This window comes from Anser brachyrhynchus (genome assembly GCF_964034855.1).
Source record: "Anser brachyrhynchus genome assembly, chromosome: 15".
Lineage (NCBI taxonomy): Eukaryota > Metazoa > Chordata > Aves > Anseriformes > Anatidae > Anser > Anser brachyrhynchus.
In genome coordinates this window covers 4,200,967-4,226,671 of record NC_137733.1, presented here as the reverse complement: position 1 = coordinate 4,226,671, position 25,705 = coordinate 4,200,967, and the positions used below count along the sequence as shown (strand labels likewise).

At 41.0% G+C, this 25,705-nt stretch overlaps 1 protein-coding gene across 9 annotated transcripts; it reads right to left on the bottom strand.

Moving 5' to 3' along the window:
* Nucleotides 1-1,067: 1,067 nt before the first annotated feature.
* On the bottom strand, nucleotides 1,068-25,620 carry METTL22 (methyltransferase 22, Kin17 lysine). 9 transcript variants are annotated; one of them, XM_080557086.1, is made up of 12 exons: nucleotides 25,455-25,620; nucleotides 20,373-20,492; nucleotides 17,855-17,923; nucleotides 14,014-14,061; nucleotides 11,019-11,371; nucleotides 8,849-9,199; nucleotides 8,418-8,458; nucleotides 8,189-8,333; nucleotides 7,644-7,715; nucleotides 7,025-7,078; nucleotides 5,713-5,793; nucleotides 3,818-4,675 (listed from the first exon to the last, which is right to left on the bottom strand). In XM_080557086.1, the coding sequence occupies exons 5-12, from the start codon at nucleotides 11,146-11,148 to the stop codon at nucleotides 4,341-4,343; spliced, it is 1,209 nt and encodes a 402-aa protein (XP_080413212.1). In that variant the 5' UTR covers nucleotides 11,149-11,371; nucleotides 14,014-14,061; nucleotides 17,855-17,923; nucleotides 20,373-20,492; nucleotides 25,455-25,620; the 3' UTR covers nucleotides 3,818-4,340. The 9 variants fall into 9 exon arrangements, 8 of the variants coding, with proteins under 8 accessions (XP_080413218.1, XP_080413212.1, XP_080413214.1 ...); XM_080557088.1 differs by having other exon boundaries at nucleotides 25,518-25,606; XR_013939762.1 differs by lacking the exons at nucleotides 14,014-14,061; nucleotides 17,855-17,923; nucleotides 20,373-20,492; nucleotides 25,455-25,620 and adding exons at nucleotides 1,068-2,089; nucleotides 12,014-12,242 and having other exon boundaries at nucleotides 3,619-3,927; nucleotides 4,573-4,675.
* Nucleotides 25,621-25,705: the final 85 nt, after the last annotated feature.

The following is a 25,705-nucleotide window of genomic DNA, read 5'->3' as shown; positions in this document are numbered from 1 at the left end:
GAAAAAATCCATGGTTTGACATAAATACAATTTAATAGGTAAAGCAAAAGCTACGTGCACAAGCAAAGCAAAACAAGGAATCATTCACCACTTCCCACGGGTGTTCAGCCACTTCCAGGACAGCTGGGATTCACCACGTGTAACGGCAACTTGGGAAGACAAACACCGTACCTCCAAACGTCCCTCCCACCTCCTTCTTCCCCCTAGCTTTTATTACTGAGCACAACACCACGCGGTATGGAACATGGCTTTGGTTAGCTGCGGTCAGCAGTCCTGGCTGCATCCCCTTCCCTTCCTACTCACCCGCAGGGCAGCATGAGAAACAGAGACGACCCTGATGCTGTGTAACCACTGCACAGCAACTCTAAAACATCAGCGTGTTGTCAGTACTGTTTTCATCACAAATCCAAAACATAGCACAAGCTACTATGAAGAAAATTAACTCTATCCCAGACAAAACCAGTACAATATCCACCCGTTATTCCACACCACTTACATTATGCTCAGGTCCCACCTTATCCAGTATGTGCTCATTGATCACTATCCTTCAACTTATACCCACAGATCATTCCCTTAGTCTACGAACCACCCCTGTGAAACGTCCATAAAATGTCCACAGAGTTCATTTAGTCTATGGCTTAGGTTCTAGCTGTTAAGACGGTCATTCAGGATGGTAGAGGCGGCATGTTGCCAAAACCACTACATACCAAAACCAAGAACTCTGGTTTCGGAATCTTTGGATTAAAATAATAGGGTTTTCTTTGCTTGTTTTATCATTCAGCTTTAAATGAGGGTTCTGAGAGTTTTCTACAATAATCTAGGCAGGTATATGCCAACATAGCGCATTTTTTACTTTGATTGGCTATACTCAAAGGAAAAGGCCATCTTCATCTAATGACCTTTCACCTCATTAAACAACATGAAAAATAGAAAAAATGTCTTCATGTAAATGAGCATTAAGGTTATGAAATAATTGACCTAAAACAACCAAACTAAACCAAATGTAGAACAGACTTCCAAGAAGACAACCAGATGCTTCTGATGTAATGTATGCACACTCCCACGAGTCACAGGCTGGGACAGCTTTATCATAACATTCTCGTAATGCTAAAGAATCCAGTAGGCACAAAAAGAATCCAGTAGGCACAAGAACTTAAGTGACAGTGTACATATGGCAAGTGATATAAACATGATAGTACATGTAACATTTATAGTAAGTACAAATACTGTGAACTTTGGTTTCATTAATAACACAAGAGAGATTTGATAAGTATGTTGTACTTTAATCCAAAAGCTAAGGCACTGAAAGCCCCTCACGGGCAAGACGTGGGTCACCTCCTTCTCCCCTGCCTCACATGTATACGTTCAGAATTCCTGCTTTTAAAGAGGGGGAGGTCACGTCACATGGCACCTTCCTATCCTCAAGCTGGCGAGCACAGAATAGCTTAAAATGCCAGCAGGACGATATGGCTCCGAGACCTATGTGGAACATTTTTAGAGGCTCAGACTAAATGTATCTTGTCTCCTTTCAGTTGAGACAGTTGCCCTAACTAGAATGATTTATACAAACCAAAACCAAAGAACTACATTGCATAAACACACCGTTTAAAGAAAAGTTCATGACAGTGGACTGTTTCACAACTGTCCATAAATACACATAATGTGGAACTCGGGGTAAGACTGAGAACAGTGTCCAAGTTCAGAAAACCCAAAGGGAATATGCATGACATCTGCAAATCAGCCACACAGAAAAAGGTTAAATACCTCTTTGTCAGAATCTAAAACCTAAGCCATCAGTCCTGGAGAGCACACAGCACAGTACTGTGTCACAGCCAGCTTCTCATCCAGCATGTACTCAGCTCAACATTAACCAGCTTCATACCAGAAGCAAAGAAACCATGTCCTAAGTGCCAGAACAAAAACTTATTGAGGTAAGGCAAATCTGCGTGGAATCACTTTCTGAGAACTCAGTTCCACCAGGATTTTTTTTAATAAACATCCAAAAAAAAGTCATTGTCCTTCGATAAATATCTTCTGTTTTCTCATGTCCCTGTCACGTTAGCTGATCAGCAATAATCTTCCACAATTCCTATAAGAGGGGAAAAATATTTATAGTTATTTTCTGAGACCAGCAGACTGTTATTTGATAATGTTAAACATGCACACTTTAACACAACTTTTAAGACACACTCTGTACTTTATAGTCAATCCAACTCTCTAGTCTCTTAGAATGACCACCAAATTGTCCTTGAGACAGAGCAACAGAATCGAGTTCTTTATTCCTGCAGCACGGATTTTTTTATTTTCTATTTTTATAACAAGTAGTGTAATTCAAGTAGTTTCTTCAAATTATTTCATTAGTCTACATAATGTTTTGCAGCATTTTGACTGAGAATCTTGCTCTTTTTCTTAGCCTGTGTTGACAAATGCTTCCAATAATGCCAATAAAGATACAACTGAAAAAATACTTGATTTACTGAGGAACCAAGGTCCCACAAATGCATGTTTTATACACACACACACTTCTCAATCCATTGTACAACAAAGATGAAAAACAGACCACTTCATTTTTGTAGAACAAATCAGTATAAGCTTTGCCGGTTATATAAAGATTACTAATCAGACTATCATATACTCATCACCACGACATCTCGAATTGTGGCAGTGTACTTCACAATAAAAAAACCACTTGTCTGTTTTAAAAAATGCATCTATTTCAAAGACCAGTAGCAACCTTCCACAAAAAGCATGCAGGGAACGAGTTTACACATTTAGATATAACCCGTATTATATTTTTACACTTGTAAAAGTTGTTATAAATCATACATGCAAAACTTGGTACCTGAAGGTGTCAGCACTAACAAGAAAAATAAATCAATCTCACAAAACAACTGTGGTCCCCAGAATCTTACTATGCACACATACTGTAGTAGACATAGCAATAGCACATTGACTACATGGTAATAGATCTGCAATCCACTGTAAGACTTGCAAGTTCTCCCAAAAGGTCAGTTACTTTGTATCACTATAGAAGCTAGCAAGCTACTAGCTAGCCTGCACAATATTCATAAGAGAATACAACTGGGGAAAAAAGAAATATAGCGAGAGAGAGAGAACCACGAATGCTTGGAATGTAATTAGACAACCAGAAATAATATATCTGATACATTTCTGAATACCAGAAGTTTACTACTAATCGACTTCTTCATAGGTATTGGAATATTATTACCTTAACCCTGAGCTGAGAAAGGAATTATGAAAACTATAAAATGAAAGCTCTTTTACAAGCAAATAAATGAAAAGAGATATTGGTCCATTTTCTAGTCAATCGCAACATTTATATTTTACAAAGTAATGGAAATTGCACTCATTTCCTCAGAGGTTAAGAAACAATCTAAGCCATTGTATTGCTCTGTAATAGAAAAGGGCACATTATGTCAGTTTAGTATAGATTATGTAAGCACGGACAAGAATTATTTTAAAATAATAAACAGCTAAATGGAAATAAGAAGGTAATATTTATTCTCCTGTTCTTACTTCATATTAAGTAAACAGCTAAAATCTAATTTGAGATTATTAGCCCAACGCATTACATTTATTTTAATGAATGCCACTTACCAACTGCTCGATCCGTTCATAACTGAGAAACTGGCAGAAATCAGGCTTAATGGGCTCCACATGATATTTCATTTTTCCATCCTGGAGATTCTCCAAATCATTTAGAGTATTTCTAAAGTGGCTGTAGGCTTCGCATGTAATATCCATATGTCTTAAAGTGAAGTTCAGTCTGGCAACAAAATATTTAATTTAAAACCTTTCTCCTATACCGGTGGCTTAAAGAGCTATGTGACTTTCCTCAGCTAATGGCAAATGTGGGTCTTCTCAGTGTAATTAACTCTCACAGTCAAAGAAGTAACCCTGCTGCCCCTGAAAAGCAGATGAGACATGCTATCAATAAGCCAGGTCTTGGATGAACCTCTCCACTGATTTTAGCGCATTTTGCCTCAACAAAATCACTAGCTTCGCTTCTGGGAGAAACGCTTTGCAACAAATCATATGAATAGCTGCTGCTTACACATCTTTACACGTGGACTATGTATACATTACTTCATGAATGGACTACAACATGTGAGTACTCAAAAACATACAACAATTCCTTCAAAGAAAACACAAGAGAAATTGTTACGGAGGGATGCAGGCTGGGAGATGTATGTCCTCATTCTAAGCTCCTTCACTCTACTCGACACTTTAGTCTACAACCTCCTAAACACACGGCACACTTTGTAAAGTATTGCAGATCAGACTAGCCAGCTATTTACCTTTATTTGCACAGAGGTTATCTATTTGATGCAAGACAAAAGTAAGATCACAAAAGCCAAACTCTTCTGGAAGTAAAATTCTGAACTGATAAAAATTAAATAAGTATAAAACCAAATGCGTTTATTGGGCATATACTGCAGCCTTTGATCAACCAGTTCAATGATAATCATAAAACAACCTTCAAGTAAATCAGGGGTTTCTTCCAAATAAAGGTAAGCATGTAAAATTTTAGTGCTTCTCGGTAATACTTGCCTCTTTTCTACTGCTAGGAAAACTGTGCAAGATTTTTTCAAGTTGTGTGTGATTCTATACAGCGTTCTGAACAAGGCATCTGTCAGGTCATCATCATAGAACACTACAGGAAAAAGAGCACAGAGTATGTACATTTAAGAGTAGTACTTACTTAAATCTCAGGCATGAAACAACAACAAACCTTAATTAGATTATTCTAATCAAATAAGTCATTATTTTAGCTTTTTATAAGTCATTATTTTAGCTAAATCCCGAAGTATTATATTTTTAATGGCAACAACTGACCCGGTATCAATATCCACTGCTGCTCTTTACGTCAGACCTTCTTAAAGATTTCTCTCGTGTCTGTGGGAATCCCTTCCGTCAGGCAACTTACAAACTTTAACAAACTCTCCCTCATCCTGGAAATATCTTACTGCAAAGCTAAAAAAGGCATGGTATCACAATGTATAGGGCCTCCTTTATTTAATAATAAGAATAAAAAAGGCAGTAAATAATACCACTATCAGCGCATCTCTTTGGAAGGCAGTTTTCCAATATCTTTCAATATCATAACTAAAAATAATCCTCCTTTACTTAAATATTAAACGAAGTTTTTCTATACAGATAAGCTAGCTTGTCTTTTTTTTTCTCCATTAAGCAAGAATGGAAAATAAACGAAAGATGTCCGAAGGGACACACTCTAAGGGTAAGTGCAATGCTTGAGACTTTTTTTCCACATTACAGAACACGTGATTTGGGCCATCAACCTTTATTTGTATAGAGGTTATCTGATGCAAGACAAAGGTAGGACGACAACACGACAACACTTAACTTTTTTTTTAATCTGAAAGTCAATTTCATCACTTGTGTGTGATTATGTTCTCTGAATAGTTTATTTAGTTACAAAAAAATTACCACATAAAATGAAAGAAAAGGTTAGTGGATGTTTTCAGTGTCTCTTCTCCTATTGCTAATTCAGATTGTAAATACAATTCCTTAAAAAAAAAAAAATAAAGACAAGAACACACGGCAGAGGTTTGACAAATTTGGTAGGGATCTGATCTGTTAGATTTCCAAAGCAAAATAGATACGGTTATGTTATTTACTCATAATGCTCAAGTGTTTGATGTAAAAAGTTTACTGTTTACATTTTCATACCATCAGCTGCCATTATCACAGTGCAGTGGTCATGCAAGTCAGCAATCTCTTCTTCAGACCAGCTAAAAAGAGCTTCAGGATCTGTAACAACAAAGATGGTTTTGGTGTACAAGGTTAACTGGCTCAAGTGTTTGATAGACTTAAAAACAAACAAACAAACAAACAAACATTTTAACTCCTCTGCTCATCTGCTACTCAGTAAGCAGAGCATCCCACTACAGGGAAATCACAGCCTCCGTTTGTTCCCTGAAGTTCCCTGCAGTCCTTTGCTTTCTGTGCCATATGTCCAGTCCTCTCAGGATCGACCGGCACGAGTAAGATTTCCTTGACGTAAGAATTTACAACCCATTACTACCCTGTAGGAAGATCACAGATTTAACGAGAAAACAAATGCATTTTCATGCAAAATTTGATTGAGATTCCTACTTAGTTATGCTTTCTAAAATTTAGACTTGGTTAAAATTTAGATGTTCTCTCTGATGGTCTAAAAATCACACAACCTTTTCAACTGGCAATATTAAATGTTATTATTTCATGAAAATTTCTAAGGTCCTAGAGAGGCTTTTGAAAGCGTAAAGGATGGTTTTACTTCCATAAATAGTTGTTCTATTTTTCGAATCATTACATTGAACTACTACAGTTAAGTGATACCATAACCTAAAAAGCAAAGCAGGATTCACACACCCAAGTGCTATAATTTTGTGTTGACCTTAAATTTCTTTTACAAAAGGTCGATATTTGTAACTACTAGAAAGCTTTAATGATCTGCTTTACTACTGTTAATTGCACTTTAAAAATTACTCACGTTAGCTGCCTTTTATTTTACTAAAAGTAGCAAACCATATTTCCTTTCCAAATATGTAAAATATAACACATTCATTACTACATTTGGAAAAAAGATTTACACACCTTCAAGAGATCACCTGTCCTCCTCCCCACCTTTCGTTGTTCTGTATGCAAGCCATCGTAAGCAATACAATACCATCACATCAAAATCTGGATTACACAAATCCACGTCATTGTACTTGGATTTTGGTATCACCACATAATGACACACTGTATTCGCACTTCTGAATTTCATCTCACTAAGCAAAGGACAACCACTATTCATCTATCCTCAACCTATCAGTAATCCTTTTCTTACTCATTCACATGGCAACGACACCCCCAAACACAATAGCGAACTTTCAGCTATTTTACCAGAGGCATGGGTGCTGGAAGACTGGCTGTCTACATAAATAGTGGAGCAAACTTTTCTTCATGGATTTAAGAGGAAAAAAATCATCACAAAGGACCCATTACAACTACCTACCAGTGCAGAATTCATCTTTCAGCCAGTCAAGTTCCTTTACTTTAATTTCTCCTCCTGTGGGTGAAGAAAGACCACAACAGTCACAAATGGCCTTTCAGCCAGTGCTGCAACAAGTGATAAAGATGTATTACGAGGACACATGAAACAAGTAAGGTTGAACATCAAATCATTTACTTTACAAAACCAGTTACCCCTGACAAAAGGAATATAAGATGAACTTAAGGATCAGAAACACCCCACTTTCTCTTTTACACGTCTCACCTGCAAAATACTTCTCAGAGTTCCACCTCTGTCATTTACACTCTGTTTACATGACCCTTGGCACCTAGACATCTGTGATCCTCCAAGTACCTCGGTGAAACTAACACAATGACTGGAACCACAGCCGTCTTAACTGCCGACCAAAGAAAGATCAAGTATTTTGCTCTTTTCCAAAAGAAGCTGTCCCATTATGGACCACATATACATTTCTTCCATCTTTCTAAATGAGTGACTTTTAACCAAGACAAAAGTTTAATTTTACTTGTAAACACACCACCTTGCCAATGACTTATGTTGTTTAATCCCAAAGGAATTCACAGTTAGGCAATCGTACAAGTATCGACTGCACAGCACTTACCTCCTGGCTCCATCAAATGTTTGTTTAATGCAACATTTTGCTCACACATGGCCAGAAGATCGTCACCAACATCTGGAAAAAAGCGATGACAATATTCAAAATAAGATTATTTTACATGTGCTGTGTGTGTCCCTGACCTCTCGGACTAACTCTCTAAATTTCTGTCAAACTGATGAGATTATGGAAAATTCAGAGCAACTCTCACCCCTGATAACTGCTTCCCTAGCATCCTTCTTGCTTGTGTCTTTCAGTACTAAGCTCTGAGTAATCCCTGAATAACAACGTTAGGTTGCTGTACTTTAATCCAGGCAAACTATCATGAACTCACAGCAACATATTGTTTTTTAAAGCTTTTGCACCTAGAAATATTACTGCTTTTTCATCCTGTTCTGAAAGTTATTGCTACTTTTCAATAAACACAATTTTATACACATCGATAACAAATTATTAATTAAAAAAAGAATAGATGAGGATGAAAATCCCAGGATGAAAATACTGCTTTGTGGAGTTTCATGAAAATATTATATTAAAAACAAGTGCCTTACCTGTGCAATAAACTCTGTTGGCAACTGTTCCCATTATAATGCTTGTAATTCCAGTGCCACCTCCAAGCTCTAGTACTGTGCAACACCTGAACATGTCCCGTTTAAACAGAACGTAGTCAGCAAGAAGGAAAGCTGCACGCCAGACCTTCAGATAAGAGATGCAGTTTCACTGGGCACATTCTGAAGCACAATCCATGAACAGCAAGATAATACAAGGTACAATACCTACTTGTTTTCCAACATCTTCTAAGGGGGTTGCCATAGTATGCTCTGTGAAAATGGAGGAGGAGCAGAAATAATTGTTTTAAAACATTGTTCAAATCAAGCTCCACAGTAAGTAGCAAATTTGAAAAGTCAGTTCATGCTTCCCTTTTAAATCTAGAACCAAACACTGTTCATTTTACATAATGCTAGATAATGCTGAAGACCCCACTTTAATCAAGTAGAACCATTCCCCCATGGTATACTACTGCCCAAATCACTTCTGGAGAAAAACAGTTTGTTTTTAAAGTACTTAAAATATCACAGTATTACGTTTGGTTTATTATCTCCTTTCACTTAACTACTTTTGTTTAATTTATAAGAAAGAGCTACTTTTCTTTTGTTTTGCCCAAACAGATACTTATCCCATTTCTCCTTGAACATAACCTTACTATTTACCTATTTTAACAACATCAGTGCAAGTGCATTCTTGTTCTTCGTTTTCAAAAGTATCTTCTTTCCCTTTCATCAGAATTACAGGATATACCCTATCCCTCGAAAGATCCTCCGCCTCCAAATCAGAAGTGCTTCGAGGTCTTCTGACCACTTCCAAGTCTCCATCATCATCCAGCAGAGCTTCTAGTCCTTCAGTATTCGATTCCCTTTCATTTTTTAGATTATTCCTGTCCTTGTCACACAGTTCATCTCCACTGCTGTACTGGTGTTCTCTTTCAGCTGTAGCTTCTCTTCCAGATTTCTCAGATGCCCAATTGTCTGTGTTCCAAAGGAGTTTGAAATACGACAGGAATACTGCAAGAACATGGGGCAGGAGGGGGAAGAATTTAAAGATCAGCACTAGGTAAGAACAGAATCTATAGGCCAATTTCCATATGCATGACATTTTGATATGCATTTCACATATTATAAAAATATAGAAGATTGTAAATCATACAGGTATATTGAAATATAGTTCTATTTGCTAGGAGGAAATATTTCTGCTACTAAGTTCTGTCACAGTAGGAATAAATGAAGCACTTCCACAGTCTACTGGTTGACTCAACATCTACTCAGTCAAGTTCACGTTCACCTGATTTAATAACACCTCTCTTAGCAACTGGGAAAATGAATGGTTTCTTACATCCTTCAAAACAACTTCTGCTGAGACAAGCTTAAACCAAGTTGAAAGAAGAATTAATATCATAAATTACAATTTGTGTCTTTATGTTGATTTAATTCCTGTTTTAAAAGAAACTAACATGTTCTAGTAAAAAGTAAACAATTTCTTTTACTATTTTAAAAGTCTTTTGGAGTCACATAACTTCCTACCTTGAAATCAGCTTAAAGCAGAATGAGACAGCACAAATAGGCAATCTGTCTCGTATCAGCTTAGGCTGGACATACTGACATGCTAACACTTTTGTTTTTTAAGCAAGAACATGACCAGTGAAAAAGGTCAATACCAGCAGGATTCTAAGAATTTCTTACAATTCTGTTTATTCTCACCAAAGGGAAACCAATTGCCACTATTGCTTTCAACAGCTCCACAGTGTATGAAGTTCTATTGTCACATTTGTTAACTTAAAGCTGTTACACTACAATCCAGTTCTGATCTGGAAAATTCCTTTATTTCAGAGTACATAGCACTGACTCTCATTTTGTCGTGTTAAAAGGATCTTGACATCAAGAAGAATCACAGCAAATGAATGCTAAGCCTTGTGACAACACATCACAGCATTAATTACCTGATTTTGACCTGATCAAGGTCATAATTAGTTTCTACTTCCTTGTAAAGCCTTTTGACCCTCTTTTCTCTTCTACTTTTTTTTACATTAGCATGTGCTAGAATAATTGCAAGTTTCTTTATTTTTAACGTCACAACTAGGTTTGAAAAAACAATTAGCACTTCTGTCACAGCAGGAGAGATACTTTTCTGCAGAACATTTTACTAACAGCTTCAAAGTCATTTTCCCTGACAACCTTACAGAAGCCCACAAACTGGCAGAGGCATTCATTTGTCAATTCATTTCCACTAAGGCTTTGACTCTTTGAATTATACGAGCCATTGCTAATGTAAGTTCATTGCTATACTGAGCTTTGTCATTGCTTTTTTCAAAAAACAAACAAACAAACAAAGAAAACAAAGCTGTTAGGTTCCTCTGGAATAGATAGTAAATCATCACTTAAAGATTTTATAGAAATCATTAATAATTATCTTGTTATTTTAAGTGATAATATTTAAAACCAATGGCTTCTTGGCTTTAGTCTACATGCAAGAAACATCCTAACTTTTTAACATGATTCCCAAGGTGCTGTCTTGAGATTACAGGTAAATAAAATTAAGCCTGCAAGAAGATTAATGTGGTTACTTCTTCTCAGAAAGTAACTCGTGTTTTTTTTTTTAAGATGGGTTGTCTACAAATTCCACATTAATAGTTTTAATTTATGTATTTAATTTCACAAGGACAATCCAGTTAGCCCTCTTCCTAAATACTGAGCAGGAAGCAATTCTGCTTCTAACCGGAGCAAAATATGTAATGATTACTATCAACCATTCAAAGGAGGATTCAGCCATTACAAAGATATTCAAATATACTTAAAATACAGTTCCATCAGTCTAAATACACATTACCTGGTTGCCCAACTGCATTCAACCGTACCATGAGATGTCTTTTGTTTGGACAGTGTATGTGAACATCAGAAAGCACAGTGTCACTTTTGAATGTGAGGTTATCCATCTCCTCCTCTGTCACATCTCCCATGATACGCTGGTGAGAGGAACATTTACAGTAACCATACGGTTTCCTGTGAAGTGCTGTCACAAGGAGATCCAATACTTCTCTGTCAGTGGGCGTCAGGCAGCAGTTCTGCTCAGCAAGACAACCTCACGACGTGGGTGCTGCGAAGAACTCATGCACGCTGCAGTCATGCAATGACTCCCCCGTGCTCCAATAAGACACCAAGTTGTGAATCAGGATATTCAACCTAAAACCAAATACAGACAGCTTTTAGTTATATAGTGTTGTTCCAGCAATATTTTAGAAGATAAAAATACGGTTACACTGGACTACAAAGTTGCAATACTTCTGTGCTCTTTTGCAATGCTCCACTCTACCAACTATCACTAGCAGCTTGCTGGCAGATACCACATGCTTTCAGGAGAAGAGCTGCTAATTAGCTAGCGTTAAAAACTAACAAACCCCCTGAAAAACCAAACGTTATTGCAAATGTGCAGTTTGACAAAGCCAAGTCTTCATAGAAATGACTTGAGTGCATAACTTGACAATCAGAGCAGGTAAGGTATCCTGCCTGTCATCTCTGGTGCTCTTTACTTTCCCCCAGAAAAGAAACAACCGAAGCCATCCTCGTTGCCTCATACGCACAGCTCTGCTCGAGCACGAACGGGTGAATTACCCGCCGCGAACACGAGAAGAGAGGCGGCGTTTATTTCCCCACACGCCCCAAACCGGGCGTTTTGCGGGGGGCTCGCGAAGCGCTGCCGAACCGAAGACGCGAACACAAAACCACGTCTTAAACCCAGAGGCGGCAGGCTCGGCTCTCACACACGGCCCCCAGCCGCCGACCCTCCGCGCTACCGGCGGGCACAGCCCCCCGCCCCCCCGGTACCTGCCGCGGCCCCGGGCCCGCCGCCATGGCGGAGCCGCCGGCCCCTTCCGGCGCGCAGCTGACGCGAGGCCGCGCCCCGCGGGCCCCGAGGCCGCCGCGGCTCTGGGGAAATGCCGGGGCCGTTCGTGGCCGCTCCTAGGCCCTGCCCGGCCCCGGTCCGGCTCCTCGCAGCAAACGCCGAGGCGGCTTCCCGCTGCGGGCTGCGCTGGGGTGGAGGCGTTGGCCCCTCGAAAGCACGCAGAGGTTCTTTAATTACCTAGCGCTAAGCCCGAGGTGAAGTCCTGCAAGCTGGCAAAAGGAGATGCCAGCAGCTAAGTTTTGTCAGTCCATAAAGCATCTGCAGCACTCAGGCAGAATTGAACCCACGCTCCCCACTGCCATTAGTTACTTGGTTCAGAGCTACCCTGCCTCGCTTCATCCTGAGTTCCATGCAACACTTCAAAAAACGCCACCAACTAACAAAACTAAAGGGGCAAGCGGGCAGAGCTCTTCGTAGCCAGAGAATGTCAGAACTGCTGCTGCCGCAGTGGGGTTAGATGGAGCAACAGCAGGATCTGTGCACTGATTTGGGGATAGGGGGCCTCGCTTAATCCCAGTTTTCACCAGGTGTAGTGAGCCAGGTAAAATAAACAAGCCCGAGTTAGGCGTTGAGCAGGAACGCTACGCCAGAGCACTTTGGGAAACTAGGAACAGAGATGTAAGCAGCTTGCAGCATCAGGCACCAGCTGACAGCAGCTTCTATTACCTGCATCTCGGGTCTCAGTGCCCGGGGCAGGCACAGCATGGCCCAGGGCAGGCTGCTCTCACCTGGCACCGCGGTGCCCGGCCGGGCTGCCTGGAGGCCTCGGGCAGCCTGTGGGTACCACGTGCTGTGGTGGCCGGGCTGACCGCAGCTCTGGTTCCTGGTCTCTGTGCAGCAGCAGGCATAGATATGCTCTAATTTAAACAAAATTAATGCTCTTAAAAAAAAACCTTGGAATGTAATGCAAAGTCTGTATTTTTAGATGTCTTTCTGTTTCTTGTTATTTGCATCTATTATAAAGGCTAAGAATTATTAAGAGAGTGTAGTAATCTTTCCCTGTATTTACAGTCTAAGTGGTAATGAAATGGAAAATATAGCGAGCCATTCATATCTCTCCTTGGAGTGTCTGTGGGTGAATATCTGACAAAATGCTTTGGAGATTTGTTTTCCTTTTGTCTGGCTCCTGTGAAAGAGCAGAATATTATTTGCTTCCTGTGGTGATACTCTGCCAGTTAAGTTATTACTGCAGTCTCTCTCTGCTGGCATATTTTCCACTGCTATAAAGCACTAACAACATGCAGACAAAGCAGATATTTGTCACAAAATCTTACCAGTTTGTAGTAAGAGATACTTTACTGGTGTGCAGACTAAGTTTGTATTACTGGAGCAGTTAAAAAGTTAGGCAATTCACTCCATTACACAGGTGTTTTAAACACAAGAGCGTGTTTTATGACAAATGGAGCTGTTATCACTTATTTTCTAAGAAATGCAATTACCTTGTTTCACATAGATAATATCATTAGGCAAAGCAGGAATACCTCATGGCTGCAGAAGGTCTTAAAGGAGCCAGTGTGGTTGCAGACATCATAATGCAGTTGACAGCTAGCTGACAATCTAGCTGTGGAGATGCAGTTTCTGGACTACACACAAGAGGGCTTTAGCAACAAGGCAGTCCATGGATGAGTAGGAGCACAGCTGTGGGCTGGTAACAGCTGCAAGGATACGCTTAAAAAGAGGAAAGCTTCAGACCAAGAAATGCCGGTGAAGCTCTGAAGGGATGCCCCACAGCAGAAGGCAGATGGGTTCAGCACTCATCCTCCCTCTCCACCTCAGCACAAAGGTTATGAAGACACGCCTAGAAGTGAGATTTTGGCTGTGTGCACTTCAGGAAGCAAAGCAGATGTGTAGTAATAGCTTAGCTTAGTGACCTCAACAACTCCTTGAAGTTGGTAAATGTATTTAGTTTATAAAAACTTACCTTTTCTGAGAGGTGTGGGAGGGAAAGCAAAGTCTGGGCTGGCCACATCTGGTGACAGAAAAATTAAAGTCATGTTACCTCTTACATTTTCCCAGCTCTTGCTCGTAATTTCTACTCCCAGCAGGACAGCTACAGACGCTGAACTCACTACAGGCATCACTCAGAATGGCCCAAACCAAAATGACCTCATCTGCATCCACCCGAAACTTCTGGCTCACGCTTCCTCCCAGTGCTGTACTTTGCCCCTGACCAGGCTACCCCTGCCAGAAGCAAAATGAAAACTAGGTGCTTTTAATTTTAATTGCCATTCTCTGTTCTTAGTCATGAACTGCTGGTGTGGAACAGCAGCATGAGTGACAATGAAACGCTGGTGAAGACAGTGCATGAAGCTCCCAGGCCAAAGATGCACTGTCCCTTTCATAGGGATTCATAGAATCATAGAATATCCCGAGTTGGAAGGGACCCTTAAGGATCATCAAGTCCAACTCTTGATACCGCACAGGTCTACCCAAAAGTTCAGACCATGTGACCGAGTGCACAGTCCAATCTCTTCTTAAATTCAGACAGGCTCGGTGCAGTGACCACTTCCCTGGGGAGCCTGTTCCAGTGTGCAACCACCCTCTCTGTGAAGAACCCCCTCCTGATGTCGAGCCTAAATTTCCCCTGCCTCAGCTTAACCCCGTTCCCGCGGGTCCTGTCACTGGTGTTAATGGAGAAAAGGTCTCCTGCCTCTCGACACCCCCTTACGAGGAAGTTGTAGACTGTGATGAGGTCTCCCCTCAGCCTCCTCTTCTCCAGGCTGAACAGGCCCAGTGACCTCAGCCGTTCCTCGTACGTCTTCCCCTCCAGGCCTTTCACCATCTTCGTAGCCCTCCTCTGTACACTCTCCAACAGTTTCATGTCCTTTTTATACTGTGGTGCCCAGAACTGCACACAGTGCTCGTGGTGAGGCCGCACCAGCGCAGAGTAGAGCGGGACAATCACCTCCCTTGACCTACTAGCGATGCCGTGCTTGATGCACCCCAGGACACGGTTGGCCCTCCTGGCCGCCAGGGCACACTGCTGGCTCATATTCAACTTGCTGTCTACCACAACCCCCACATCCCTCTCTGCGGGGCTGCTCTCCAGCGTCTCATCGCCCAGTCTGTACGTGCAGCCAGGGTTTCCCCGTCCCAGGTGCAGGACCCGGCACTTGCTCTTATTGAACTTCATGCGGTTGGTGATCGCCCAGCTCTCCAACCTATCCAGATCCCTCTGCAAGGCCTTTCCACCCTCATTCGAGTCCACAACTCCTCCAAGTTTGGTGTCATCAGCAAACTTGCTCAAAATACCTTCTATTCCTACATCCAGATCGTTTATAAAAATATTGAAAAGTACCGGCCCTAAAATGAAGCCTTGAGGGACACCACTGGTGACCGCCCGCCAGCCTGACGCAGCCCCATTTACCATAACCCTTTGGGCCCTGCCCGTTAGCCAATTGCTCACCCATCGTATGATGTTTTTATTTAGCTGTATGGTGGACATTTTGTCCAGTAGGATCCTATGGGAAACCGTGTCAAAAGCCTTGCTGAAGTCCAAAAAAATCACATCAGCTGGTTTCCCTTGGTCCGTCATACGGGTGATCTTAATTATTATACTTGTTTTTCCTGTATCTTAAAATAAAAACCTTCTCTCTTTAGTAAAATTGTTTGCATCTTCCCTCACCATTGTCATGGCAATATCTAACAAGGAATCTCTTTGATTTTCAGTTGCTACAAGGCACATGAATTTGATTCTAGCTTCATTATTTGATCCTTGTAGGCAAGGATCCTCATGTTCAGTACAGCTTACAGTCTTGCTAATGTAGCTCTACTTGGTTTCTAACATAGTTACACATATCAAAAGCCCTATTTTTCCATTGCAAGTCTTGGAAATGTTTACTGCTACTTCTGCCCACAATGCATATTGTGATTAGAAGAGCACTGGGAATTGCCATAAGAATTTCACTCTTAAAATTCAAGCTGCCAAATTGGTTTGTTTTACAGTCATGAGGATCTCAAGAACCTGAACTGTATTTCAAATGCCTGAGATCTACTTTTTTTTTTGTAAAAGACTAAGATGCACTTCAATTTTATGTCTTCCTCGCAGCCACATGAACTAGGAGTTTGTTTACAGAAGGCAACCCCAGAGCATCCCATTTTTGCCCAATGCTTTCATGGCCCAATGGATGCTGATAGGACGATGTCCTTGCAGGATGCCTTCTGAAACACCAGCACTGCTGCATGAGGTTCAGAGAAGAGAAAAACTAGAGACAGCCCTGAAAAATATGTATCATGGGACAAATTTAATTCCTTAGCAATGTGTAAGAGAACAGAGCTGATTCTAAGACAGGAATAACCAGACAAATTAATACTACACCAAATAAATCTATCTGATCTTGTACTGTTCAGTAGTTTATCCCTGATGGCTGATGATATCTTTCCAGTACTTACTGTACTGTCTCTTTGCTTGTCTTCTTTTCTTTCATTACACGCTTAGCAGACAGAAACACATTCAGTGCTTTCATTAGGTCAGTAAAAATGAAAAACAAAACCAAAACCAAACTGAAGGCTGTCAGGAAGAAGAAATACATCGGCCCCCATCCTTTCAATCCTACTATACCAGTGCTGTTGAAAGGAGATACGTGGAACTAGTTTTCACTACTTGTTTACATCAAACACAACCAACTTAAACGTGCACTGTAGAATGCAGAGCAAAGAGAGGATAAATTATTCAGCATGTAGAGGTACACACAAAAAAAGCACTCAGAAAGTAGCTGTATCTTATCTCTGCCTAAGCTTTTACTAGATCCCTAGCAAATATCTGCTTAGACAAACATGGCTTGAAAAATCATCAGTGCAGTGGAAAGAGGAAAGAGACAAGAAGTAACAAGTGGGTAAGAGAATAGTGTGATGCTCATCATGGGTGTGATCTTTATTGTCTCTGCCTTCTACCCACTATGCATCCAGCTGAGATGCAAACCTCCTCTGACCGAAGGCTTAGTGTTTGGTTTCCATAATCTTGTATGTATTAATCAATTTAATTCAGATGTCTCCAGGCCTAGCCCCGAAGCATGTAATGCTACGTGTCACAGCACATACCACCTGCTCTCTATCTGTCCCATTGTTCCTGCTGCAGTGCAGCCAAGACTCTCAGTTTATGCTATGTGAATTTTTTCATCATAAGATAATGTCACCTTGACACCTAAGTTTTTCATTCTATCAAATTTATCAATTCTGAGCTTTCTCTTTCTTTATGAACATTTCATGTCCATCTCTCTCTAGCAGCCGTCAGCTTATCTGTTTGAACTAGTAGTATAAACCAGTGCAAAGGAATATTTCATTTGAAATAAAAATTACAGTGCAAATGAGTGGAAAATGCATTTGCATTTTTACTGGGGAAGCTGAAGGAATAATAAAGCCAAAGCAATAAATAAATGAAGCTGTCCATAAACTTAACAATATGTCTATGATAAAGCACTTGCACAAAACAAAACTATCCTAACACCAAAAATAAAATCAGAACAAAGAAGAATCAAATTAATTCAATCTAGTTTGGCCTGATGTGGAGCTCAAGGACAACTATGAACCTGCTAATGGCCTGTCTAATGGACTTGATTCTGTGCCTAAAGACATCATTCTGTTATCATAAAAGGAAACAGAGGCATTTATGCTTTCAGAAAAAAAAAGTCATCTTCCAGCTGCTTTTTTAATTTAAGTTAATAATATATAAAAAATATTTGAAAACAAATTCAACTGAACCACATCAATTTACAAAGCAAGATAGTACTTCTTCATTAGAAATGTAAAAGCAAGATTCTTACTTTGATATTCCTGGTTGAAAAGATTCTTGAAATATCATCACACAAAAAGGAAGGATTTTGCTGGCACGCCTGTCAGATGAAGAAGAATAGCTGAAGTGACACACTGTCATTTTGCAGTACTGCGACTATGGCTGGTAGAAAAGCCCGCAATAGGAGGAATAATAGAAAATTCCAAGTTCTACAGATTCAGGGAAAGTGAAACTTCAGCTAATATACTGTTTGTGAACACTTGTTATGGAGCTGAAGGAGAGCCAGCAGACAGAGGAGTGATCCTTCCCCTCAGCTCAGTGTTGGTGAGGCTGCACCTGGAGTGCTGCATCCAGTGCTGGGACCCCAGTATGAGAGAGACCTGGACACACTGGACAGAGTCCAGTGAAGGGCCACAAGGATGATGGAGGGACGGGAACCTCTCCTGTGAGGAGATGCTGATTGAGCTGGGCCTGCTCGGCCTGGAGAAGAGGAGGCTCAGGGGGATCTCTCGCAGGGTGCACAGAGGACGGAGCCAGGCTCTGCTCAGCAGTGCCCAGGGCCAGGCCCAGAGGCAGTGGGCACAAACCGTAGCACAGGAGGCTCCCTCTGAGCACCAGCAACACTTCTATCCTAGGCAGGTGATAGAGCCCTGGCACAGGTTGCCCACAGAGGTTGCAGAGTCTCCCCATTTGGAGATCTTCACGATTTGCTCCATTTTTTAGAATCTTGATACGTGTTTAGAGACCAAAGTCAAGCCACAAGTCAGGGTGATGAAATTCTTTCAAAGCTCCTTCTTTACCTACTTCTTCAGCAATCAAAACTCCTCCTGTTCAGGACAGATGGGCTCTTCCTGTTTAGCCTGCAGTGCCTTTGTGTTGTGCCCTCTGTTTCCCAGTCTTCCTGAACTTGCTTGTCCATGTCAGGCCTGTCCCTGTTCAGTGTTTCAGGTTATCAGCATCTGTTGTACCAGCTCAATACACTTAAAAGCTACCCAACTTCTTCTGCTTCACATGCTATATAAATCCTTGATTGATTAAGTAACAAAAACTTCCTTTTTTGCGTTGTGTTTCCTACACTTTTCAGTAGATCAAGCTGTGCTTCTCGGGGTTTTATGCAGTGCTTTGTGTGCGGTCACATCAGCACTCAACCCAGTGCTCCATAAACTCATCTCCAGAGCGCACAACTTGCAAGAGAAGAGAACCGAGGAAGGCTGTTTTTTATTATCAATACTCCTATCTTATTTGTCTGGCATCTTTCATGTGTAACTGAGTGATTTGAGGCTCAAGACAACTTTTTTTTTTTTGTATGTTTAAATACAATATTTAAGCTGGGATGCACCATGGGGAAACAGTGGGAAACAGTGCTGTTATCTCTGGGGACTGAAACGTGGGTGAGTTGGAGGCCTTACTACAAACTGAGAGAAGTGACATATAAGAACAGCATTGAGGTTTGGGTCATTTACAGTGCTGGAGATCAAAAATGAAAGAAGAAAATGTTGGTAAATCTTATATTCAATACAACAACAAGGAGATCATTTTCAGATATCATTAGGCAGAAGCAGAGTGCCTAAACCAGGAGCTTTTCTTTCTCATACTTGAGCTAACACTTTGTACGTTCAGAGCAATGGATTAACTGTCCTGTGTGCTTACAGTTACCAGCTGTCTATTCAAAGAAAGGTATTTCTTTTTTTTTGGCTTTAAGGACCTTAAAAAGGATGAGATGTGACTAATCTGTTTATTGAGTGTTTTGTACTGCCTGAAAACAGAAAAGTATTTGGAAAATCTTAACTACAAAGCTTATCTAAACCAGCTTCTTGAGATTCTTTAGTTCAGTCTTTTTCATGGCATCACCAAGCGTAAGCACGGATAACCAAAGCCTTCCCACGTTCCATATTCTCGCACAGTGAAAACAGGAAGGCTTGAGACTCAAGTTCACCCCAGTCCTAAGGAAGATGCCTAAGCATGACGTGACTAAATTCAGAAGCACACAGGTTTTTAGTTTGTGAAACCACTGTGATATAAACTAACACGGCATAATGACAAAGAAGAAGGTTTTGAGCTGAATTCTGAGGCAGCATTTGATCAGTGACTGCAGAAGGCCTACAGTAATCCTTTTTGTTGTTATTGGGGCTCCAGTAGGAAGGTTTGGTATAACTGTGTAATAATTTCAGTTCCTGTCAGTATGATATTCTATTTTGCCTAAAGATCAGTATTTTTCCATAGAACTGCAACTTCTTTTAGTGGTGTGACCTTGAATAGAGGATCAAAGGGGCTATATAACTCTGGCAGATACATACAAGACAAACTTAAATTCTAGTTTGATAGATATTTCAGTTGACAAATTTCACAAAGAATTCCCAAGAGCTCCTATACATATGTATCGCTAGCACTTGCTGATAGTTACAAGGCTCAAAGAAAACCCTCCTGTAGTGGGGTCTATTTCTAATGGCACAAGCAGCTCCTGCATGAAGCATTTCACTTTATAGCACGTTCTGTCTCTGTACATGGTTAAGCATTAGAGCCTTAACTTTATAAAGAAAAACACATACCTTGATTTATGCCATTCAAAATTACTGCTTTTAATACTCTGCAGTCATCTCCTTTTCTGTATCAGAAAGCCAGATAATTGTATTTCTCCATTCTCCACAGCATGTTCTAGCAGTCTTTATCTAAAAGCAGAAACGTTATTAAAACGAGCCTTCCAAGGTACCCTCAGTAGCACACTTCTTCAAGGACCTAGCAGGCCTATTGTCTTAGGGCATCGTGCAAATAAAAGCATGTATCCTGTCAGGATCACAGTGCTACTCCCTGCAGTGGGAGTCCTTGAACAGCGTAACTTGACTTCTACCTTTACAGTGTACTTCCAACAAATAATTCCATAGTCACGCTTCTGGAAGACTTTAGTCTCATTTAGGTTTTGATCATGGAATTACAATTGAGGTACACACATTTGAAATTATATGCTTTTTTTGGAATGTTTTATTGACCCAGGGCCTATGGGATACCTGAATCCAGTAACTAGAAAGATGACGTTCTCGCCCTCTCCCCCCCCCCCCCCCCCCCCCCCAAAAAAAAAGTTTAGAAACCTATATTCTTGCTTGGTAAGAGATCACTGTAGAGATACTATTATTCTACCTACATTTAGACATGGATGATGCTGTCTCTGTGTTAGTAATAGAAGAAGAAATAATACAATATTGTTTAGTATGTTACATTTGCGATGTACTGTTCCGAGGCTGCGCTTGGAAGATACAAAATATATGTGCAAGGGTAACATGAGAATGCACCAATTCATGATGAGGAGTAAGGAGGATTAAAAGAATGCTCAATTTGCAAGACATCTAGATAACTGGGGCTTCTTGGACTCTGGGAACTGGGTCAAACCAACCTTGCGGTTTCGACTGAGACCAAGGGCTCAGAGAGCATGCGTGAAAAGGAAAGGTTAAAAAGTTCAACTCTGATGAAGACATCTTACTTCATCCCGACGACCACCCGGACGGCCACCAGAGATTAGTACGCAAGCGCAGAAGGACTGATAAGATAACTAGCATACTAAGCGAGGCTAGGCGGAGCTAGGAAATGAATATGCATAGATGAGTTGTGAAACCTAATGCATATGTAGTATCTTAGGAGATAAAAGAGAACTAAGAAAACAAATCAGACGAAGTTAGATTTGGGCAGGCATGCCCCTAACTTCCGGCGCCTAATAAAGCACCTTCATATAATCACTTTGTGGATTATGTGTCTTCATGAACGCTAACATCTGCACAGACAGAAGATTCTTCCCTGGAAAACAGTAAGAAAAATGATAGGTGCTGCTACAGAATTTTTTGTTGCTGCAATTTTCAGAATAAAATTGCTAGAATCTGTTGCAGGTGAGATCACGAAATACAATCTGTGCAGCGCTACAGTATTTTCAAGCAGATGAGGATGCCACGGTCAGCTGGCTCAGAACGAGTTACCTACCCTTCCTACTGTAACCTCAACAACTAGTTCTTCAACAGAACAATTTGCAGCAAGACTTGAAAAAAAATTAATTGGTTGCAATGATCTGTGCTGGGTACTTCAACCACGTCCCTCATATAATTACCCTTTTAATTCAATACCACGTATCTACACTATGGGTTTCTTCGGCAGACCAGGTAATAGTAGGAGTGAAGACGTTGCGATGTACACCCTGTATTCTCTTGTCAAAGACATAATTGACTGGCCAGCCCTCCTTTAAATTCACTGCAGGCTGAGGCTGTTCAAAAACTGAACATGTACAACTGCATGAAAAGATTAAATCAGAGAAGTAATGGTCAAACCTCAGATCAATCAGACAAAAGCTAGTAATTTCAAAGGACACTAACTCTAAAAATTGTAATACCATACATTGCCTTTTAGCTTTTCTCTTTTTAATGACAGAGGAAGTAATTGTGGTAACCTTTTAATAGCTTAAAACAAGAACAAATTTTAGAATCCAATTAGCTTTACTGGAATGTTGAATAATAAACTCATCTTATATTAAATTCCTCAGCCAAGAAAAAAAAGACAGCAGACAAAATAGGACATTTCCTGGTGATGGCAGCAGTTACGAAGGCAACCCAACCATGAGAAAATAGTGACTTAAACCAGCTGCTGAACACTGACGAGAGAAATGTCTGCCAGGCTGGGAACCAGGCCTGGGAACTCAGCCTTCGGCTTGGGAGGTGGGCCTGGGAAGCTGGGACATCCTGAGAACTGGAGACGTCCTGCAGATACCATCGATAAGGGCAAAGCAAGAAACTGGGCAACAGCTTATTGCCTGAGAAAGGACGGATCAGTTTGGGAAAATACAATTTTTGCTTAAGAAAATGAAAGAAAATAAGAAATATCATCATCTACTGGCTGTCTCAGGAGGAAGATGGAAAGTAACAAGATCTGTTAGTCATCAGAAGTGGTGGTGTGCTGCACCCTCTCATGTGTCAATGAAATAAAAAGGGCCTGATTTTCACCCCAAGTGGAGCCTGTCCTTTGCTCTCTCCGAGGAACTGACCGTGTTGCACATCCTCTATTACTCTAGACAGTCCGAAGCTTTGCTGAACGTCAGAGGGCTGACTCCTCTCTCTCACACTGACTCCCAACTCTTTGATGCTCTACGCAATGTGACGTGGTTCAGCTTCGAAGTGAGACTGTGAATGCTACTGTGGTCCCGTTTCTGGGCCCACTTCTGGGGGCGGTCGGTCTCCTCTGAGACTGTTTTTTAAATGAGACCCTTTGAGGTCAGTATGACCTTGCCCCCCGCTTCTGGGGCCAGTCTGCTGCATTTGGTTCTGGTGAATATGTATATGAGTATGTATATATATGTACGTAGCATGTCATAAGCACGGTACCGAGAAGCATAACCTACTGCAAGTGTCGTCTTGATAACTATAACCTACCACAAGCATATTCACTGCTACAGTATTGGTAAGTTCGTAATCTTTAAGTCTATTCACTGCCATAGTATTATTGATGTTTGTTGAACCTCTAATATCAATCCAGATTTGCTGCTATACGTTACTGATTTTTACAACCTCTAATTGCCTTTCTGCTCCCTCTAATGTGAACCCACAGCTGTGGTCTCCGTACACCTGCAGGCCACGGAACCCTGTAGCTCATTGCTCTGGGGCAAAGATTCTGAATGATGCTGGATAAGTTGGTATTACTTGTTTTGGTGGAATTACTTAGATTCATTGGTGCACATTTATGGCATCTAGCTTTTACTTTTTTGCAGTCATATGGGTAAACATCGTGAGAAACCCTCCCTCCCTCAGATTTTCGTATAACTTACTGTAAGTATATCGAACATCTCTTTCACAAGTACAGAGTAGAGGAAATAAAATAAACATTAGGGAAAACTGAGGAATTTATCTTCTAAGAGCCTTTTTAAAAAAATAAAGTTTTTGATAAATATCCTAAAAAGTGATTATTGAACTTACATGGATAGTTTATATGGTATGAAAAGATAAACACTGGACCTATGAGAGGAATAGCTCTTTTAAATCCAGATAGAATTTAAGTCCAGACAAAAGGTGGAATTTTGCCAACAGCAAGCATGTTTATAATGGAATTAATAACATGCTGTTTCCTACTCAAAACACTCATACTCAGTAAACCATTTAGAAGTTCCAGAATAACTGGCCACAGGGTGCCAAATCAATGTCTCTGCCTTTCTTTCATTCACTCGTTTCCAGCATTAACACAATGAGTTAGCACAGCACTTCCTCAGCAGCTTTACCCCAAATAACTTATTGGACTTAGCTGTTAATCTATGAAAATAACTGGGCTGGGGCCTCTGCTGCACCAGTACAATATAGATTCAGAGCATCTGGGAAGGAACTGCAATCTAGATGCATTCTGCCTAATAATAATAAGGGCCCCGGGAATCCATGCTGAGGGTTTCAGAGCAGAACACACCCTGAATCCTTCAGCAGCATGTCATCTTGCAAGCAGAAAGGATAAGGTAGAAGTTACTTACAGAAGCTCTGGTATATTCAGGCCGGAGGACTGCTAATTTTGGTACATTGCACTCTATGGGCTATTAATTGACTGCAAATTTGGCAGCATTTTCTGAATGATCTCTGGTATTCTGCATTGCAGGTTGATGTCAGCAGATCTAATCAACAGCTAGTCTGTGTACACAAAATTTAGCACTCCTTTTCCACAAAGATAAGTACACTCTGGGCTCTTACCCTATATTGAAAATCCTAGCATAGCTTCAGGAATTTGTGTTATTTTTTGAGACCTCAGTAAATTGGAAACAGCGTCTCTGGTGAAGCCAATCTGTACTACTGTCTTTTTCCTTTCATTATGAACCTTTCCTGGCAAATACATGAAGATATTTTGATGAACTGTATTTTTTTAGTTTTCTGACTTTCTTCATTTTTCCTCAGCACAAGAATGACTGCCTAATCAGATTATGATGATGTGGAAATTAAATCTCCTCATAGAGTTGACTTATTCTGGACATAAGCTTTTCTATTATCACAGTCTGGGCACAAAAGTATCAGGAGTTAGCAGGCTTTAGCTTTTGTTTACTGTAAAGTGAATCTAGACAGATTCGACAAGGGCTTCCACATAACTTGATGACTAAAACAACTGATTTGTTTCTAAAAATAAGCACATAGCTGGAACTTTGTGGCACCAAAATTAGGAAAAGAACTGCCCAGGACACAGATGATCACTTTATAAAATACTCGATTTGCAGCTTGGACCTAAGTGGATTGCATGTTCCTGCCATTTTACTCTGTAACACCCTTTGCCTTCCCTTGATTTTGACTGCAGGGTGGCAATGGCTGATCATTACAATGGCGTGATGGTTTAAATACATGAATGGCTCTGATTTAGGTTTACGAGAAGTGCGCTGATAAAACACCTGCTCAATACATGATGCTTGTGGGGCCAAGTAAATCTTTCAAGTAAACTGCAAATATAGTTGGGAGAAACAGACGAGCATAAGGCCCCAACTAAGGCTTACAACCCGAAGCTCGTTTGTTCCTTCTTACTGGCAATTAGCCCAACAAAACTTATCTTACCCTCCTCCATAAACCTTGTACGGCTTCTGTCACCCACCCTTCTCAATCACCAGGTAACGTACGGCTTCTGTCCGCCACCCTTCCCAACGTCACCTGGTGGTAACAGCTGCTCGGTTTGCAGATGTAGGCGGGCACCCTCCCGTACCACAAACACACCTCGGGGAGGTAGGAGACACCCGTTCCGCCGGGCACAACCCGTCCGTTCGCGGGGCCGACGGCCGCTGCCCCGCGCCACCACGTGCGCGGCGGCTCCGCGCGGGAACTGCCGGCACGGCGGGGGCGTGGCCTCGGGGGGGCGTGGCCTCGGGAGGGGGCGTGGCCTCGGGAGGGGGCGTGGCCTCTGG